This window comes from Doryrhamphus excisus, linkage group LG8, assembly GCF_037039965.1.
Source record: "Doryrhamphus excisus strain RoL-2023G ecotype Guam linkage group LG8, RoL_Dexc_Guam_v1.1, whole genome shotgun sequence".
NCBI lineage: Eukaryota > Metazoa > Chordata > Actinopteri > Syngnathiformes > Syngnathidae > Doryrhamphus > Doryrhamphus excisus.
Genome location: NC_136364.1, coordinates 816,444 through 837,500, shown reverse-complemented (window position 1 = coordinate 837,500; position 21,057 = coordinate 816,444). Strand labels below are relative to the sequence as shown.

Below are 21,057 nucleotides of genomic sequence, written 5' to 3'. Positions count from 1 at the left end.
ATGAAGTTATGCATACAAAAATTTTGAGTACATGTAACTAATATGTTTTGATTAAATTGAACTATGGCTATATTAAGTAAGATTAACTTAAAAACATGGGGCGGCACGGCGCTCGAGTGGTTAGCGCGCAGACCTCACAGCTAGGAGGACCAGGGTTCGATTCCACCATTCGATTTCCGCCATCTCTGTGTGGAGTTTGCATGTTCTCTCTGTGCATGTGTGGGTTTTCTCCGGGTACTCCGGTTTCCTCCCACATTCCAAAAACATGCTAGGTTAATTCTGCATAGGTATGAATGTGAGTGTGAATGGTTGTTTGTCTATATGTGCCCTGGGATTGGCTGGCCACCCCGCCTCTCGCCCAAAGAAGCTGGGATAGGCTCCAGCACCCCCGCGACCCTCGTGAAGAAAAGCGGTAGAAAATGAATGAATGAATGAACTTGAAATTTTCTTAAAAGTTCCACTTATAAATGTTGATCGCCAGTTGCATTATCTGTCTTTTCAGTTTATTTTACTTGTAATTTTTGATTCATATGAACTTTTTGCAGATTTGTGTAACCTACTTAAAAGTATTTGTAGTTTCTTATAAAAAAACATGAATAAATCAAACCAAGAATCAATTCATAATAAATCCATTGAATCAGATAGATTTGTCTTCACCCCAAAATTAAAAAAGTATATCTAATATCAACTCCAATTATTAAAGCTCTGATATCCTTAAATATTCAAGTTTATGAAGTCAAAAAAATGTGGCACTTTTTTTGAGTTCTGCTAACTTATTCGGGTTTACAGTGCATGTTTACATTGTCCCAGACAATTCCGACTGTCGCTCATTTTTACCGAAATGTTGGCTTTTCAACCATATTGAGAGGTTGCAGCGAGCGACACCGTCTGTGAGCACGCAGCATTTTGGCATTGGTGACGACACGGAATCATACACCAGCCAGCCGTAAGGCGGTTATTAAAGCAAAAGGGGAACCTTACCTTGTACCTAAAAACAGATTCATCTACATACACAAGCCAATACCTTTACATTGACGTACATGCATTATTCACACAGGCTTCAGAGACTCAATAATCTTTTATAGACAAGGCTTCAAAGCGAAAGCCGTTGGCTGAGAAAATTCCAACACACACTCGTGCACACGCTACACTTCCAACAACAGCGTTTTGGCACACACACACACACACACACACACACACACATACAGTGGAGCCCCTCGCTATATCGGCTTCCATCCAGGTATTTGCTAAGCCCCCTCTTCACTTTGTGCGAAATGGAAACTCATTATGATGCTCACACTACAAGAGGACATCTCCTCCTCCGCTTGAGATCAAAAAGACATGAGAAAGGGCAGAAAGAGATCAAATGTGACTTTGAGAAACCCACAGCCTCCCCCAGCATACTGAACACACTTTATCCAATACTGTGGACACGCACTGGCGCGCTTGTACACACGTCCACCACGCTACGGTGGCTCATGGGTGACCTTGAGGGAGCCAGCCTAAATACTGTAGGAACGGATTTGTTTTCAGAGTGTATATGCCTGACGTCTGGCGTGCAATTGCGTTGAAGTGAAATTGGCTGTTCATTAGCTGATCAAACGTTTAAAAGCACAGTCAATTGAAGCACTGAAGGTTGCTTAGTTTTGCAATAAAACACTGTAGTTCATTTTCCTGTGTAAAAGAAAAGCCCAGAATGGTGTATTGAAGGCAGCTAAATATTTTAAAAAGTATTTATAGTTTTTGCATAATTTAATAAGCATTGAAAGTTATATCACTTGATCTTTGTTGAATTTTTTTTTATATTTTAGTTAAAATCCACAAACGCATGCTCATGTTCATAACTCCAAGAAATTTGGTGTATAAAAACAAAACCTAATCAGTTCTTATTTTTATGTCTAAAAACACATAAAAACACTGAGTAACACTTTTTTAACTCAGTATATCATGGGTCAAGCATGAAAGGGTTAAAAGACAAAATACGCGGTGAACGCGGTGGGAACAATGGAACAATGAATCTTCAGGTTGTGCAGGGGCGTCAAATGGGAGCTGGTTATGTGGACATGTTTCAGTTTTTTTTTTTTCCTCTGAAACCACCCTATGTTCTATTGCTGTTGTGTTAGAACCCAAAAGGCCGAGAAACAAACTCCTTTTGGGGCCTTGAAGGGGGGAAAATCTGCTAGTATGGAGATCTCTTCTCTAAAAATGTCTGGCAGTAAATGACTTAACGTCCAATCGGGTTTAAGAACAAACAAACATGTCATTTTATTTGGGAAACAGTGCTTGTGACTTGGGAAGGACTCGGAAATCTCAAGCCAGACCTGAATCCACCTACCTAGTCCTGACTTGGAATTGCATGACTTTCCTTGAAACACTGACTGACTGGTATGTAGTATTCTACACTAGTCACAAGGTTTCAGTATTGTCACATTGATGAGACAACAAATACAGCAGGAAGTACTTGAAGTGAAAAAAAACTTTCCCAATGCTCACATTTGTGAGTCTATATTATGTCTTATTTATGTCTTATGCCTATTGGATAATAGGAGTGCAAAGGTAACTGTAGGGGTGTCTACGGGGCTCTAATAATGTTATTTTTAAAAAGTGTATTAGTAGGTCTTAAACAGGTTTTCTATGCTCTAACTACAAAAATATTCAATTTAACATAGGAATCATAGGATACAAATAAATACAAATAAAAATAAAAAATAATAATAATAATAAAAATGAAAAAAAAAACGTAAACTATATTAAGAAAGCAGGAAGTGAACAAATGTAAGAGTTAGTGATTGTAAAAGTACCAAATGGAGGGGTAGGATTTAATAAGCTTTGCTTCTTCCTACTCCTTTTGGACATGTGGAACTGTAAACTGATTATGAGATGCACTCAATTGTAATCTGATGCACGTTCAAATGAAATAAAACCATTACCATTACCAATCCATTTATCCCAGTCGAGCCTGGAACCAATTAATCGCAATAAACGAGGGATGACTGAATCTATTAAACCACTAACAGGCAACATGGGCTCGCCAGCAGTTGCACCAAGTTGCTTCCAGACCCTTTAAGTGATAGTGGGTGTTTGGTCGAGCACATTGAGCTGTGTGAGAAAGTTCAAGTCATTCCGACTTCTGGGATTTAGTAATTGCGCCACCTTGTGGTGTGTCATAAAAACAATCGCACAGGCAACGTGGTAGGGGTGCATGTGTTGCCAAATTTTGCGAGTCGGTTCAGTAGGTACTGGATGGCCCAAATCATCATTGTCATTTTCCACATGACTGTATTTTGTAGCATTCAGATACAGTTAGCACATTCCAAGCCTCTTATTTGCAACCTTGATCTCCTCTCCAAGGACTAAGGAGCAATTTGCGTCTCCTCGCGTTCAAATGTCCACACTGGAGGAACGCTGTCAGAGGAGGATTCCAATTCCTCTGATCTTGTTAATGGATATTAATAATAGATGACTGGAGAAGAGAGGAAGGAGGATGACGGGGGTGGTAGCACGGTGATAGGAAGAGATAAAGTTGGAGGGAGGGTGGCGGTTTACTATCAGTGGAGGTCATGAGGGTGGAGATCAACGTGCCTCACACTGCTCCTCTCTCCTCCGGGGATCTCATTACGGCCAACTGTCTGGCGATGAGAACTGAAGCCCATCTGCGTATAAGAGCCAAAGAGGGGGACGAGTACCGTGTGGAAGTGGATGGCTGGCAGTGAAGCAGTGTGGAGCTGAAGGATAAAAAACGGAACTAGCGTGTGGAGGAGATAGCAAGTGCTGGAAGAGAAGGCGCAGCGCACGTCGCCTTGAGCGGCAGATTGTCATTACTACTGCAGATGGTTTGGGAGACGCCCCCGGCAGATTTATACGTGCTTTGTGCACACGTGTGCGCCGCTTCCACGCGGCTATGTGACCGTACGTGAGCGTGCATGCCGCTGCGTTGCGCGATAAAAAAAACAATTAAACGCTTTGCGGGGTCTTGGAGGGGGCGCTACATGTCACGATACCAATAAAAAGGTGGCACTGCTGTAAATAAACTGACAATGTCCTAATGGAAGAAATGTACGACAAAGACCTTTTGTGCCATTGCTGATTGTCTCTATTCACATAATGGCGTTCATTGATTTGATAAAGGCGCCTTGGGGTGCTCTGAATGAAGAAGGCCACTGTATTCATGCTGTAGGGATGTCCATACAAAGAAACACTGAGAACACCTCTAATCCAATATACCTTATACGTACGTCAACAAAGACAGATTTCTCTCTAGTACCGATTACAGTGGAACAACTAAATCCGACATATAGGGACGCTTTTTCCCTTAATGGTATCGGTTATCAAGTGCTGGAAAATACTAATACTGGCTTATCAATCACATAGTCATTAATAAATCATGCTGTTTTGTGGGTTTATTATAGCCTCTTGTTCATTTTTAAATATGCATATTGAAGTAAACGTCATATCTTTTCTATGATATAAGAGAAAATGGAATACTTTTAAACAGCTTTTTATTTATTTATTATATATTTAGATAAGATCTGGGTTCGAATCTCCGTTTGGGCATCTCTGTGTGGAGTTTGCATGTTCTCCCTGTGCATGTGTGGGTTTTCTCCGGGTACTCCGGTTTCCTCCCACATTCCAAAAACATGCTAGGTTAATTAGCCACTCCAAATTGTCCATAGGTATGAATGTGAGTGTGAATGGTTGTTTGTCTATATGTGCCCTGGGATTGGCTGGCGATAAAGTTGATAAACCCTAGTGAGGATAAGTGGCATAGAAAATGGATGGAAGGAATTAACTATTAAATATTTTTTAATATTTTTGTTACTTATATAAAATATATGTTCTTTTAAACAAAGATATTTCAAAATAAAACATTTTAGAGCTGTAATTATAATACAGTGAAATCCTTCCGTCAGAATCTCACCCCAGCCCATGCTTACTCATAACAGGCGCGCTCATAAAAACACAGGCCATAGTTAGAAAAGCTAAAACTTGCCTTTTGCCTTTGACTCACTCAACAAATTTACAGTAACACACATACGCACAAGTCTTATAAATGTGTAAAATGCCTTATTTTCACTTACTATGTCTACTATATTGGGTAAGATGAACGACAAAGTGACTATAGGGGTGTTATTTCATGTCTATAGGGCTCTAGTGATGTTAAAACACATTGAGAAGGTCATAGACAAACTTTCCGTGTTCTAAGTACAATAATATTCCATTTATAAACAATGAATCCGACAGCAAAATAGTTTGGTCCACAATAGATGAGCCCTCCTGCTGGCGGCTGTCGTGTAGTGCAATCTACTAATCTTTCTTTAGCACCGCCTCCATACGAAAGTGAAATCATTCCAATTCAAAGAAGGCACAGTGAGGAAGAAAGAACGGCACGAACACGTGCAGCATGGAACCCCTCCACCACCGATACTCAGAAATGTAATCTCACTGAGGCCTTAATGCCGAGTGATCATCACTCCAAAAGCCACTCCATGTTCTCGCCCTCCTCCTTTCAGCCATCCATCGTTCCCGCCACACGTCCTGGAGTCATCTGCACACGCTCATCTTTCCTCAGCCACACCATCCGGCCATGATAAATCTCAGAGATATCTTCCCGACGGGCTTTTACAAAATCAATGGCTATTTTTTGAGCATGGCGTTATACTTCCATGTCTGTGTATAAGCCGGCTGTGCGAGCAAATGCTCAAATATGAGCTTTTATTAAAAAAGAAAAAAAATCCTGCCAGGAAATGAAGCCAGGGGTGTGGCCAGCACAAATAAATGATGAAGATGGGCTTTGTGTAATCACCCAGATGTACGTACTATAATGTACATCTGCAGCAATCCAATGTAGTCCCTTGCTTTTCCATTTGTGTCTAATCAGTACTTCTAATGGGACGTGTCCATACGGGCCAACCTCGAACACGGCAAGCTTGATGAGTATGCCACTATCTACTTCTCTCTCTATTTGTTCTACGACAGAACGTTGCAAACACCAAACTGGATAGTGACTGGTGGGTGTTGTTAATCACGTCCCAAATGAGGCCAGTTATTGAAAGATAAAATCAGAGCATTATGAGCATCTTCTCTCTACATTATGCTGATTTAGTGCACGCTTACGATTGTGCGCAACCAGCTCAAAGCCTAATAAACTCAGATTAAATATCCCCGTATTTAACTTGTATGTCTCAAATGAAATGGGAAATAAAAATAAAGATCCCCACCCGTGACCGTGCACCCGTATTTTGCACGAGCAATTACATTTTCCGCCATAAGGGATACAAATGTGAGGAGTTACTGCCTCCCAGGAAGCCGTCCCAGCTCCATTTTGACAGTAAATAAGCTAATAGGCAAGTGGCACCGCTATTAAATGAGTTAAACCCGATCCACGTCAATGCCGGAGCAGGGGTATATAAATTTATTTCAAATGAGTCGCCAGCTGACACCAATAAAGCAAGTCATCTGTTAGCATCTGTCTGCAGGAACCAGGGACTGTGTATCTGTGTGTGTGTGTGTGTGTGTGTATGTTCAGAGGCAGGACAGTGAGCGAGGGTGAGAAACGGGGATTAAGGGAGGGGAGGCGGAGGTATGGATGAAGCCGTCACTTCCCTTGGTGAGAGTGCGGGGCTGTGAGAGATGAGAGAAAGATCTCCCACGCAGGCTGCAGGAATGCTTACACTAACACTTTCTCTGCTACGGGAATTAGAAAAAAAAAAGAAAGTTGTCACTGGGCTACAGGAGCAGATCAATGTCCACAACACCAACACATCCATTCAGCCACAAGTTGCCTGATGATGTCATTCTGCTGCTTGCACTTCTATGAGAAGTAGAGAAGTAGACGCTCTTTATTTGCAACAATTCAACTGTGAACAACCTTTAAACCATTACAATTAAACCCACCGTTAAAGACTATAAACTGTCTATAATGTTTATAAACACATGCAGTGAAGGCACTAAATGAGGTGTGTCCCAAGTGTACACCAAAGCTACATTAAAAATGAAAAAAATGTTGGCTCTGAAATTGAAATTCAATCCCAAACTACTATAATGCCAATGGAATTTACATAACTGCTCAAATGAACGACTCTATTCAATGAACTGCCAAGTCTCCTGCAGCCACCTGGTGCATGGTCTACAAAAGCAAAGATCTGTCAAGAAAACATTGGCGTAATTAACTACAGACATTCAGTATCCAGCAGTGGGTGGATGCTCAGCTGAGAAAATCATGCGTGTTGTTTAGGACTGTCCAGATACAGCTTCTTTCACTTCTGATACCGTACCGATATTGTAAGCTTGCAGGCTTTTGTATTGCAGAACGATGGAACGGTAGAAACGGCTTGATGAAGTGACGCCACTCAAACAGAGAACGATAATCAACAATGTTAGGTATGACAGGAGCTGGGGTGGGTGTGTCTTGGATGGTTCCATTGGGAGAAATGTCATGTGATCAACATTGTCGCATTCTGACTGCAGTCGTCCCTCGCTACAGCCTCATGAAGCCCGTATTCATTCATAAATGATCGCTGTTTTGTGGTGGAATATGGCCCATTATTGGCCAAAAAAATACATAAGCAACATTGTACATATTCCTGGCCTAAATTAAGCATTTTCAATCAAAAAACTGTCTTAATGAAGTAAAATACAAATGAAATACATTTATACAATACATTATAGCGACTAGTGTAATATCCATGACATTGTGTGTACCTTTAAGAGGCGGGGCCTGTGAAGTAACATCAGTCGTTGCTGAGTGTTAGCATAGTTAGCAGTGTTTATTCCATTTATTCCTTATAAATTACTTGGCAGTAAATTCAACTAAAGTGCTGTTTGTCTTTTTTTTACTATACACCACTTCTTGATCATTCTTTTTGCCAAGTTAAATGACACTTTCAACAGCGCAATCAATGTTTGTTTATATTCCTGTCTGCATACTGCTAATATGAATGCACTAGCAGGTAGGCTAATACAGTATTGAGGGGCAGGAAGTGTAAAACAACTTATACCCTTTTTAAATTGTTTCACAATTCAGGAAGAAGCCAACTGCTCTGCTGTTCTAATGTCACCTGCTGTGCTGAACAGCAGATTCAGATGGGGGGGGGGCACTTCAGCAGGGACGGGCAAATAGCTCCTGGACAATTTTGTCGAGCTTTCCGCCGTTCTTTGAGAATCCGTAGTGTTTCCACACATACCATTTAAACGTTGCAGGTGGGTTAAATATAGAAACTTCCTCGCTGCTGCTTTACTAGTAGTTGTATGTGCCTCACGGCTTCCGTCCGTATTCAATACAAAACGCTAAATAATGATGGTGCATTCATTGCGCCTGGGGAAAAGCATATACATAACACAAACGCATTGCGATGAATCTCAATTTCACCCGTCAATTGCATTCATACCCAGTGAATGAGCCGATGCACTTGCATCACACGCATGCGCATCAATGTATCAATTAATATCGGTTATTTTCAACGCCCTTACAATTTATACTACACTGACCAGCAGGTGTCAGGAACGTTACTTTTATTAGACAATATCCACCAGGTATCAGTGCTAGCATGGAAGTCCATGTAATGCCACAGTTATGTCCAAGACATCCATGATTATGTCTACTATACAGGTAGTAAAAGTGTGAGGGTGACCATAGGGGTGTTATTTTATGTCAGAAGGGCTCTAATAACACTAATAAAATACATATTTAGAAGGTCTTAAACAGGTGTTCTATGGTCTAATCATACATTTGAGCATACATTTTTACATAGAATGTCTTTGTTTTTGTTACAATTTGCCTATTCTCATGCAAAATCAGCATAATTTGTGTTAATAAAGAATGAAAAACGGTGTGTGTGGCCTATACTTATACATAATACGCATGAATAAAATCAGCGGCTTCCATTGGTCAAAAGGAGCTGAGGTGAATGCGGGGATGATCTTCAACATCCACCCGCTTATTGGCTCATAATGGCCGCTAAAAAAGCGTTGACGTATTGGAAAAGGTAGAAGAAGAGGCCAAGAAAGTGTCAGCAATTAGGCTGCTAGCTCAAAGTTGTGTTTGTTCAAGCCATGTTGTTATTTTATGTGTACCTTTCTGATGTGCGCTACGCCGCCAGCGACCGTGTTTTGGTTTTGTTGATCTTGCTTTCTGTGCGACTAAACAAGACTAAACACCGACCAAGTTTATTTGTTTAAGTGCTGCAGCCTTTTTTTTTTGAGGTGGAAAAAGTCACAACTGAGAAGTGATTATTTGCAGGCTCGACTATGGCCGTCGAGCAATAAAAGTTGACAAAAAAATGTGATTTTGATCAATAAGCCAACAAAAAAAACTAATAACTCAGATTTGATTTGATTCTACACAGTAGTTGAATGCAAATCATAAAAGATCATCTTCCTCCTACTGTTTCTTCTCTGCAGCTATGCACCCTCTAAGTGTCGATTCTAGTGGCATTCAGCTATTTTTCATTTCCCATCCTCTTCCCTATCATAAAGCATCCAAATGTCATGGTGTTGATTTTTGCCAGGAGCTGACATGCTGTGGCGTTTCAAAGGCTGCTATAGTACACACGCCTGCAGGATACTAGTGAGTCTGGAGCAACTCTGCCTTGACACAGCGCACGCCCAACCCCCGCAGGTTGATGTGTTCAAACTGTCAGATCTATTGATTTACTATCGGAAGGCCAGGGAAGGTCCAGAGCAGGGCATGTACAGCTCGGCGCCTCAGTGTGGAGGTAATAGTTCACAGCAGGTCGGTGTCCGCTGAGGCTCCAGATACACATACCGATACACACCAGGTACACATACCGCCCGGACTCCGAGCGGGGAATTCGACATTGAGCAAAGTGGAATTCCTGGTTGGTGGCACAAGAAGGAAACGGGTGGAAAAAAAAAAACAGTGGATGCTGCAGTCACTCAGGAGTGTGTTGGTTGGTTTGTGTGTGTAAATGTTGTGTTCGATAGCAGAGTTTCATGAAATATGCATGAAGCTTGTTTGAAAGCAACCCCTCTCCTGATAGGCCAGTATCCTAGCAAGGTCCTTTGACACACTCTCACTCGGATACCCTACGGTACGTCCTACTCACCTTCAGAGGGCAAAAGACAGTAAGGCTACATACAATACAGCCAAAACTGACTCCACTGAAGGTACAGGCTGCAAAACAAGTGGCACAATAAACCTTTAGCATGACATCGTGAAAGAAGGCTACTTTGATATTTTGTAAAGCAACACGTATAGCTATGCTAAGAAGTTACCATAAGTTAAAATAAGGGGAAATTCCAGATTTACAGCAGCAAAAAGCAAAAAAGCACATAAGAGCAGATCAAGTGCCAAACCAAGAAAATAGAAATCAAGAAGTTATATAGAAGTTATATAGTATATGTACACCATTTACAGATGTGTATGTTGATCAAGCCACAGCTCTATTGCATGGTTAGAAATTATATATATTTCAAGAAAAACCTGCATCTAAGCTTTGTGAAAAATCTCAATGTAACTCTTTGTCTTTTTTACCCATTTGTGCTGTTTTTTGTAAATTGTCCAAATATTTCAACTTCTATTATTTCTTACTATTTCTTACTTTTTATATATTTTACTTTTCCCCCCAACCAGATTTTATTATATTTTGTTTGTTTCTTATAGGATCCAATCGATCGACCACCAATTGGGATCGGTCGATATCAGTAAAAAGCACGCTTTCGATATCAACCGATACTTGCTTCATAACAACGATCCCATTTCCCGATCAGCTCCACCCCACTGCAGCATCCATGTGTGGGACTTCCTGTTTTTGTGAGAGTGAGTAGGTTTTGACCCTGTAAAACATGCCTCAAAAACTGTCTATATGTGCCCTAAAGAAGGTATAGAAGATGGATGGATGGATGGATGGATGGATAGTCAGGACAGGAGACATGAGGTAGGAGGAGGCGATGTATGACTTCTCCCCCAAAACAGCTCCAATACCATAGTGAACCAGTGTCCCAGTTTGAGTATTAAAATAACCTTAGGCTAGTGGTTCTGAATTATTATTTCTGTCGTACCCCCCCTTGGGACCAGAATTGAAATACTATTGAGAACCTCATGATATGTATGTATTTATCTATCTGTACAAACCACTGTATGGGTTGCTGGCACCAGCACTCTGCAATCACCTGACTATCATTGTCATGTCTTTGGGTCGAAGACATTAATAATTCATACGTTTCATAAGTTAGTTAAAATGAAAGTAATAAATAAATATTGTTAAAAACGCTAAGGTTAAAAAGTTTACAGAGTGAGACATTTTATCGAGAAGGTATTGTTTTAGACCACTAGAGAGTGAGTGCTCTCACATATAGACAAGCTTTGTTGTTTTCTTTGGGTGAAAAGCAGGCTGGCCTCACCGCAGAAATGAAACTGGAAAACCTCATAAACATGCTGAAAGTTGCTCTAAACGCTTGTTTGTTGGGAATTTATCATCTTTGTAATTATATTGGTGTATAAAGCGCTTACATAGATGCATCTGCTATTTCAAAAGTTGTACTTGTTTTGTCAAGTTCGCTAACTTCATGCTAGTTTGCATTTGCAGTTGGTGTACATGTGTTAGCTAACTGTTAGCTGACGTGTGTTTAGCCTGCAGCATGACCAGTATTGGAACTTCATTTTATTTTTTCTGTATGTTTCAGTTACCACTTATTTTTACAAGAAAGCTTCATAAAGCAAGAAAAGCAAGAGTTTTCTTCATTGGTTCGCTGGCTGTCTAGCAACATGCAGACACGTGTTGTGAGGACAGCACAATCACCGAAAGATGATTTCCAAGTGACTTTTATTCACTCCATTTGCAACATTGGTCATTTGATGGCTTTATCAGCTCCGTCTTTTTCAAATGTCACATGACTTTTTAACATTTGGGTTTTTTGCAACAGTATTGCTTATATTATGTATGAGTCTCATTTGTTCAGTACCCAATATAAACCCTATGTAAACCCATTGTAAACCTGTAATGCACGGTGTCCATGAGGTTTCTAGTGTCAATTAGCATCAGGCTAGCACAAATACTGTTACTGTTGAATGCCAGAGAAAAATGATTTGTATGCTTTAGAGTGCAAATGTTAGCAGGAGCAGAACAACACTGATGGTGGAAGGCCCGCTTCCCCCTTTAAAAAAAGATGGCTTACTTTCTGCAGCTTCTCCCTTAATGAATGCCTCATTATTTCATTGTATAACATTAAATACAAACGTGCATTATTAGTTGGCATTTTGTTGGCTGCAGAAGTGTGTGTTGATGTGTGTGTGTGTGTGTGTAGGCATCATTGTCATTCTGGTTTTTAAGTTACAGCCACTTTGTAATTATGAATACATTTTGCAGCTGTGCTAATGAACAGCAAACTCCGTCAAGCAGAACAAACAAGCTAAAAACAAACTTAACACACGCACGCACGCACGCACGCAGTCTCACCAGGAGAGCAGTCCATCTGTTAGCTTAGGGACTCCAGTCTAGAAAGAAGGCCACACACACACCGCCAGTGAGAATGCAGACATGACATCATATTTTTCCAGTCTCTGCAAAGGGTTTGTGTTCAATGTATTGCTGGAGTTGTGCAAGCTCTGTGAAACAAGCACCGTGTGTGTATGTGTGTACTATGTGTGTACTATGTGTGTACTATGTGTGTGCGTCCTTGTCTATCATTTCAATTGCATCTTTTATTTGCATTCATCTGTGCCTCTGTGTTGTTTATCTGTGAATATTCCAGCTTTTGTTTGGCTGCCATGCCCTGTGAGCAGTGTTTAATTCTCCCCCTTTCTCTCGGGAGCCACGTGCGGTGAGGGGGGTGGGATTAAAGCGAGGGGTGGCGGAGACGGGGCAGGACACAGCAAAGACACTTCATTAATCAATCAACCAGCTCTGAAAATGTAGCTAATTAAGGGCTAATTACAGATCTGGGCGCCTTGCCAGCTGGCGTCCAGATCGGCCTCCTCCGCTGCGACCCTGGTGCCGCCCCAGATGACACTGAAGGTAAACATCCCTCCCTCCTGTGCTCCCTTCTGTATTAGTCTACCCACCCGAGCAGCAGCAGATAAGGATCACACCAGGCTCCCGTCGCCTGCCTGGCGTTGCACCTCGCTTGTCGTTTTCTTACCGGGAAAAGGTCGGTGGTCTTCACAGGTGCGTCCAGGCTGTCTGGAGGCGCCATCTCCTCAGTTCCATTCTTGGCATGGTCCTGCCAGCTCCCTCGGCGTGACACGCTGGCACGCCAGGCCCGCTGGATACTGCACATATGAACGTGAGGGAAGTTTGAGTGATGGTGAAGAAAACAAAATGACAATCACTGACATGCAGCAGCTCACATTTTGGCAGGCATTTTTATTAGCATAGCAGAGTGTAGTATACTGTAGCTTGTACAGCTCCTATCACAATTTACATTTACTATCCACTGGAAATGACCAAAAAACTCATCTGTGGTTGTCTAAATCAGAGATGGTCATACTTTTTTGGCGAGAGCTACCAAGACAAAGACAGTATGACTGAAAAAAGGGCTCACTCCGTTTGTGCCATTGTTCTATGGAACAAACGCCAAGGTGCTGAAGCCAATGCACAAAGGCCTGCCTGTATGGAGGTGGAAGACATTTACTTGCAATATATTGAGGCTGGCTAAATTATGCAGCTCATTAGTTTATACAGGGCTCGACAATAACGATGTACCGATGGCCCGGGGCAAGTTAAAACAAAATTCGGGCAAGTAAATCTAATCAGTGATATTCCCGTCGGGCAAGTGCACTTTGGCATGAAGCGGTTCTTGTTGGGTGTTGGTAAAACACGGACTGCGTAATTCCGGTGGTAATTTGCAAAGCAATCCTTGCAATGGACCAATCAGAATCGTTTATTTAAACCCCGGTCCGAAATCCACAGTCCGCGTTTTACCCACACCCGTTGTTCGCGATCAACCAATCAGCGATCGTTTGACTACGAAAACATCCATCATGGCGTCGCTGCCAACATCGTCTAATTCTGAAGGAAACAGCAAAAAGTGATGAACCTCTATCGTTGCATGGTTTTTATTTCCAAGGCAGCATAAAAAACAACTTACTGGCCCGTTGCAGACTTAACTAACTAGCTGGGCGCACGGCAACCGAACTTCTCCTTTTTTCCCTCTCGTTCCTCTTCTTTGGTCCCAAAACGCCCGCTCCAAGACCGCGAGCTGAACATGACTGCCCCCCAGCGTCCATGCATGAAACTACAGCCCGGAATACAACACACACGCAACTGTACAGTATTATTTATTTTATTCTTTTATTTATTTGAGATTCTCATGTGATGCCACAAAACATTTGATGATATCATTATGGCAGTCTTTTCATTTTACATTGGGGCAAGTAGTTCTCACCTTAAGGATTCCCTATGGGCAAGTCATTTTGGTTTTTAATCTAGAGCCCTGTTATAATTAATCCATTTATTTATTATTGGCTGGCCACCAGTCCAGGGTGTCCTGCCTCTTGCCCGAAGACAGCTGGGATAGGCTCCAGCACCCTTGCAACCCTCGTGAGGATAAGCGGTAGAAAATGAATTAATTAATTTATTATTGGCTGGCCACCAGTCCAGGGTGTCCTGCCTCTCGCCCAAAGTCAGCTGGGATAGGCTCCAGCACACCCATGCAACCATAATGAGGATAAGCAGTACAGAAAATGGATGGATGGATGTTTGACTGTTTCATTTCAGTAATATCACTGTGGCTATTTAATACTTTGTCCCCTCCACTATGGTTTTTAATAACATTATAGAGATTTGCTTATGTAGTCCTGTTTGTTTCTGTTGTTCTGTTATTATTGCAATTGTTAAAAATATCAAATAAAAAAATATATCAAATAAATATCAAATAAAGCCAAATAAAAGCTCACATAACAGGGAAGGTCTGTTTAGCATGTAAGGGCATTTAGATCAATAACGCTATTTGCTCCAATGGCTGGACGGGACACATAAAAAGAGAGAATGTTGTGACCTTTCCCCACCCATTTGCCCCACCCCTCCGAGAGGGTGCCACTCCTCACTCTTTCATCCCCCAAGTGGCCCCAAACCCCAAGGTCCAGTGCGGGGTGTCGCATCAATTACTGGATGGAGAAACCCATTCACCTCCGCCGGAGCAGAGAGACAGCTGAACCAAATGGAACAAATTGAATCAAGAAGCAGAAATCCAAGCTCTCCAAAGCAATACCCTTCCCTCTTTTCTTTCCTCCTCCCCATTTTCTCCACTTTTCCACTTCCTTCCATTCCCCCTGATCCACTGCCGTCCCTGGAAATCTCTCTCAGCTGGCTGCGTCCCAATCATATTAACTCTACACAGAAACAATGGCTTTCTCTTTCTAATCTCCACTTTCACGGAAGGAAAAGCCCGAGGCGTGAGCTGTTTTACGCCGCTACACCTCGGAAAGCGACTGTATGTCGCCGTCACTCTGCAGTCTCTCGCCGGGCAAGAGGCTTAACTCAATTCAAAGCAGCACCTGTCGCGTGCAAGCTGATTAAACATGGATATCATGACAAAAACTAAAAAAGGAAAGTAATCACATTTTTAAAAGCCACAGGTGAGACTCACACAATAGCCTTGATTTCCTGCTGCTGCTGTTGTTGCTGTTGCTGTTGTTGTTGTTGTTGTTGCCCGCGGCGGTGAGACCTGTTGTCGGGCTCCCCCTCGCTCCTCTGGGGGTGACTTCAAGACGGAGCGCATGAAAAGGGAAGTGACGGGAAGATGACAGTTAACAACATTTACTGTGTGGAAAAAGGTGCAGCTTGGTAAGCATTTCTTTTCATTCACGGTTTATCAAAAATATACAAATTCATAAACCATGCTATTCGGGGGCTGCATGGCGGTCGAGTGGTTAGCGCGCAGGCCTCACAGCTAGAAGACAAGGGTTCAAGTCCACCCTCGGTCATCTCTGTGTGGAGGTTGCATGTTCTCCCCGTGCATGCGTGGGTTTCCTCCCACATTCCAAAAACATGCTAGGTTAATTAGCCACTCCAAATTGTCCATAGGTATGAATGTGAGTGTGAATGGTTGTTTGTCTATATGTACCCTGTGATTGGGTGGCGACCAATCCAGGGCGTACCCCGCCTCTCACCCGAACCGAAGACAGCTGGGATAGGCTCCAGCGACCCTCGTGAGGATAAGCGGTAGAAAATGAATGCTGTTCAGGCGGAATATGTCTATTCAAGCAAATGTTAGAATCCTACTTTGTGGAAATTCACTTATCACAGTCGGGTCTGGAACCACTTATTGCCATAAAGGAGGGAGCATTATGCGGGTGTATTAATGAATCACAAAAAGGTGAAACTGTCTAATATACAGTTTCATCTCTATGAGGGAGTCTATGTAACGTCTAGTTAATACATTCTTCCACAAACATTTCCCCCCACTTAAAAACACTTGTCGGCTGCTCCTTTTGAAATAAACACCAAATAAAACTTTAATCCTTGAAACCTGATTCATGACAGTGGTTCACATTGAGCGACATTTGAGTACAATCAAGTCCAATTCGAAGCAAGGATATCTGTATATTAAGAAAGCAGGAAGTGAACAAATGTAACAGTTAGTGATTGTAAAAGTACCAGATGGAGGGGTAGGATTTAATAAGCTTTGCTTCTTCCTACTCCTTTTGGACATGTGGAACTGGGAACTGATTATGGGATGCATTCAATTGTAATCTGATGCACGTTCAAATGAAATAAAACCATTACCATTACAGTGGCGAGTGATTTTAGATGTTCCACTAGATAAATTTTTGAGGCTGTGTAGTGTGCAAAGTCTTACCTCTCCACCTTCGGAGCTGTTTGCCCTCCGCTGTGATTGCAGTAGCGGTGATACCTCTTTACTTCTTCCTGCTCAGAGAGACCACAACAAAAAAAGATCAAGTAAATTCATTTGAATTAATTCCAAAAATCCAGGAGGTGGGTAACTCGGAAGGATTTTTTTTGGCCTCAGCAGACGTCAGGAGGTCTGTGTTCAACTGAGAGCCATCGGAGTTAACCATGTATTTCTGTTTATTGGTCACAAGACTGTTATCCTGGCTCTGTTCACACAAATGTAAATGACTCAAGCAGCCAAGAGGCGATGCTGCCATGCCGCTAATTGGGAATGTACAGATGCACGAAAAGGAGCAGTATAGCTCAATTAAACATATTTGTGCATCGAATCACACCAAAAAAAATATATATATCGATAAATATTGAGTTGGTAAATTGGGTTGAGGTGGAGAGAACTGCTTGGCCACTGCGACCCCTTCACCTTCAGCCTCATCAGCAAGACACTTGTCATCTTGGACGGGAGTTTGGTTCGTTATCTCGTTGAAAAACTGCCATGTGTTCCAGTTCCCCAAGGGAGGGTATCATGCTCTGCTTCACAATGCCACAGTACATGCTGGAACTCATGCTTGACTGTTGACAAGACACTATTGCGTTGTTACGTTCAATGTGAGCCGTCTCATTTCCGATGAATAGTGAATCAATATCGCTATACAGACTGTACGCTGACTACTCCAGTTTCATTTCCATAGTACTGTCCCCTGAGAAGATATGTTAGAAAAATTGTTATATTGTATATACAGTCATCCCTCGCCACATTACAGTTTTTCAAAAATAAAAAATTAATAAGCCATGCTCTCTGGTTGAATGAGGCCTATTATTATACAAGAAATATGAATATTGCAGCAAATGTTACATATTTTTGCCTGAATTAAGAATTTTCAAGTATTAAAATAGCTAAATGAACTAAAATACAAATACAGTAATCTCTCCCAATATCACAGTTTGATTATCACCCCCCAACCCCCCCCCCCCCCCCCGTATTGTGGGTTTTCATAAATTCATTCATATCAAGATTGCTGATGGTCTATTATCAATAGACACAAAACATTGAGACATTAGCTTACATGATATTACCTTAACACTGCATGAAGTCACAAAGCCAGCCATTGGCATGCCCCACATGATAGAGTGAAAAAAGTTCTCCTCTCATTCCATGTGGAAGTGGTAAGTTTTTGACTGCTTAGAAGAAATACAAATGAGGCTAACTGGTTAGCTGGCTAGATGGCAGGCAACTCGAGTCGCTGCAACGTACAGTAAGAGTTGCAATGTGGTGTAAACAAGATAAATAGGCGAAGTATCGAACCGCAACACAAACATTTGAATCGTGAAATATTGTTGCACCCCTGACATATATAAACATACGTATATGGTATATAATATTTACAAATAGCAATATAGAGTATAGTAAGTACAGTATAGTCAACTGTTACTATTTAAAAGTCAGTAATTATTCAAAGATTGAAAACTACATGAACATTAACAAGTGTGCTAACCGCAGCCTCCAGACAGATGTTCAATTACAGCTTGACATCCGTGATAAAACATCTAGACTATTTTTTTATGACATCAGAATATAGATGAAGATCAAGCACCGGCCATTATTAATTCAGCATACCAACAATACATCTCCCTGACAAGATAATAGAATATTTAATTCATACTGCAGTATTTCAAACATGGAATATCACCTATATATCGGAAGTCAATCTCAGGCTGGATATTTTTTATGAACATTTTTTTGCAGATGCTATCATTATTATGCAGCATCTGTGTGTTTACAACTAGCCATAACCGTGTAGGTCACTGCAGAGGATAATACCAAAAGTTGCTAAAGTAGTTGCTAGTAGATGACAGGAGAACTACAATACTTGTTGCTTTGGAATTCAATCAATAAGCACAATGTATGATCGCAGCAAACGTCAATATTAATTCTAACGCTGCCCTGCTGGGCGTGTGTGTAAACAACATGATCGCATTATTTTCAATTTCATAATAAACGGCCGATCAATAGCACGGTGCGGCGTGGATTTGTAATTTGCTGATTGAAAAATTAGTGGAGGCATTATTAGAATCATTTGCGAGAAATACAGAGATCCATGACCGCATAGATACGCAACAGATGACTGGCTAATCAGACGCCACGATGTTTGTGAGCCTGACTGAGATCACACCAAGAAGGTGTCACACATATATATATTCATACAGGGGTGTTCAAAGTGCGGCCCCGTAACTGTTTTTTAAGCTCTCGTTCAGTGTAGAAATTAAATTAAACAGGAAACAACAACAAAAATGGAAGAAGAGCTGTAATTTTACACAAATGAAGGCAAAGTATTACAACAAGACTAAAATATGTAATCCAAAAAAAAATTGTAATATTATGAGAAACAAACAAAACAGAAAAAAAGTTGCAATTTTGGCAAAATTAGGTTGGGTAAAAGTTATATTAGTACAATAATACAGTCAAAATATTGTGAGGATAAAGACAGGATATTACAAAGACGACAAAAAAGTTGAAATATTTGTTTAAAAAAGTGTAAAAAGAAGCAAAAAGTGTTGCTGCTTTACGGCCGCCTGCCTGTTTCCTGTTGCAGCACACCTCTGACTGGTGTGGGAGGAGCTAACCTGTGCACACCTGCAGCCATTCACCCTGGACTACTTAAACTGCGCTGTTTTGTCAACATGTTGCCAGATTGTTACCTGTCCCTCGCTTATGTCTTGCTCTTCCCAGCCTCGTGTTACCCTTCGTTTATATTCGGGCCTCGGTAGAAAAAGTTTGGCCACCCCTGCATTAATCTAATCTCCCCGGGATTGGAATGCAACGTGAAACATATGCATCCATCTAATACCTGCTCACAAGGACGTGACTGATGAAGAGGGGGGGTGCAACAGTTTAGATGCACATTAATGCGAACAGTTCACTCAAAAGTCAACGCAGAATGGCATTTTAGGCCTGTGAATACAATAGCAGCCTGCAGGGGGAGACATTGTAAATATGTCACGTTTCACGACTCACAAATCCCTTAAGCCCGTGGGGTCGGAGGGGCGCCGCATTCATGAACAATTCACCAGTCTATTCCATTTGATATGGTCGTGGGCAAGGACTTGGGTCTCTGCAAAATTCTTTCCTGTCCATTCTGTGATATTGTCTATGATTTTTGGTATTTTGATATGTTTTTTCTTGAAGTACTATATATAACTTATTAGCATATCTACATGTATTGCTTTACAAAATATCAAATATTCTGTCATTCTTCACTATAGGACCCTTTCTGGAAATAGTTTGGACCCCCCCTACTGTATACACCGCTATATTGGTTACATGTACAATGTTACCTTTACAAAAATAATATTTTTCTATTGATATTCATGCAAGATTTCTAATGCTACCCAATGTGTCTCTCTTCCACACCAGCGCAGGTATACCTAATGAAGATGGTGATGATGCATGCAAGCAATTACGAGGAGGACGGGGGGCACATATATCTGAGGAAGACGAGGGCACATATATCTAACGTGAAGAAGAAAGAGACATCCTGGAGTGGAGGAGAGTGAGAACATGATCACACACTTATCAAAATGCAAAACGGAGCACTTGAGACAATTCCCTATGCTACTATTTACCGTCGGAGCGCGGCTGCGGCTAACATATGGTGAGGGAGGGAAGCTCTCAAAGATCTCATACACACGCCCCGTCCTGATCAGAGAGCGTGGTGATACTCTCACCCTTTAAGGCACGGTCACGACAGAGAGATGACCGCAAACATGGCAGCCGCGAGGAGCTGCCCACATCCGTGCGTTTGTCGCTTTCTCTCAGGGTACTTCAGATACTTCATTGGATACACATGAAATCCTTTACTGAGTAAATCATGACTATTTGAGATATTAGGCTACCATGGACGGCAGTTTATTTCAAAAGGGGTGCGCATTTTGGCAGCAGATTTCTAAAAACACCAGAACATTGCTGATAGGAATGGAATATTTTCCCTCTGCAAGGTTTGTTAAATTGTTGAAATCTCCCGAGACGATTTTATTCTAAAACCTGTGGAATGAATCTAGGAGTCTCAAGGACAGTTTGCAATTATAATGCCAGCACTGGAGAGAGCAATTAGCGGTTTAGCAAAGTCCAATCGATCTCCGTAGAGGAATCCTGTTCCGTGTTATTTTATGACTTCCATCAGAGGGATGGTACAGTAGGTTGACCTTCTGGATATGCTAAAGCCGGAAGTCGCCATTATGAAGTGAATAA

At 41.6% G+C, this 21,057-nt stretch overlaps 1 protein-coding gene across 1 annotated transcript in view; it reads right to left on the bottom strand.

Moving 5' to 3' along the window:
* schip1 (schwannomin interacting protein 1) overlaps positions 1 to 21,057 on the bottom strand; it is a 248,954-nt gene that overhangs the window by 225,840 nt on the left and 2,057 nt on the right. The window contains exons 3-5 of the mRNA XM_058079059.2: positions 16,759 to 16,826; positions 15,547 to 15,660; positions 13,099 to 13,228 (exon numbers count right to left, since the gene is read on the bottom strand). Of these exons, the coding sequence (XP_057935042.2) occupies positions 13,099 to 13,228; positions 15,547 to 15,660; positions 16,759 to 16,826 (312 nt within the window). The remainder of the gene's footprint in view (positions 1 to 13,098; positions 13,229 to 15,546; positions 15,661 to 16,758; positions 16,827 to 21,057) is intronic.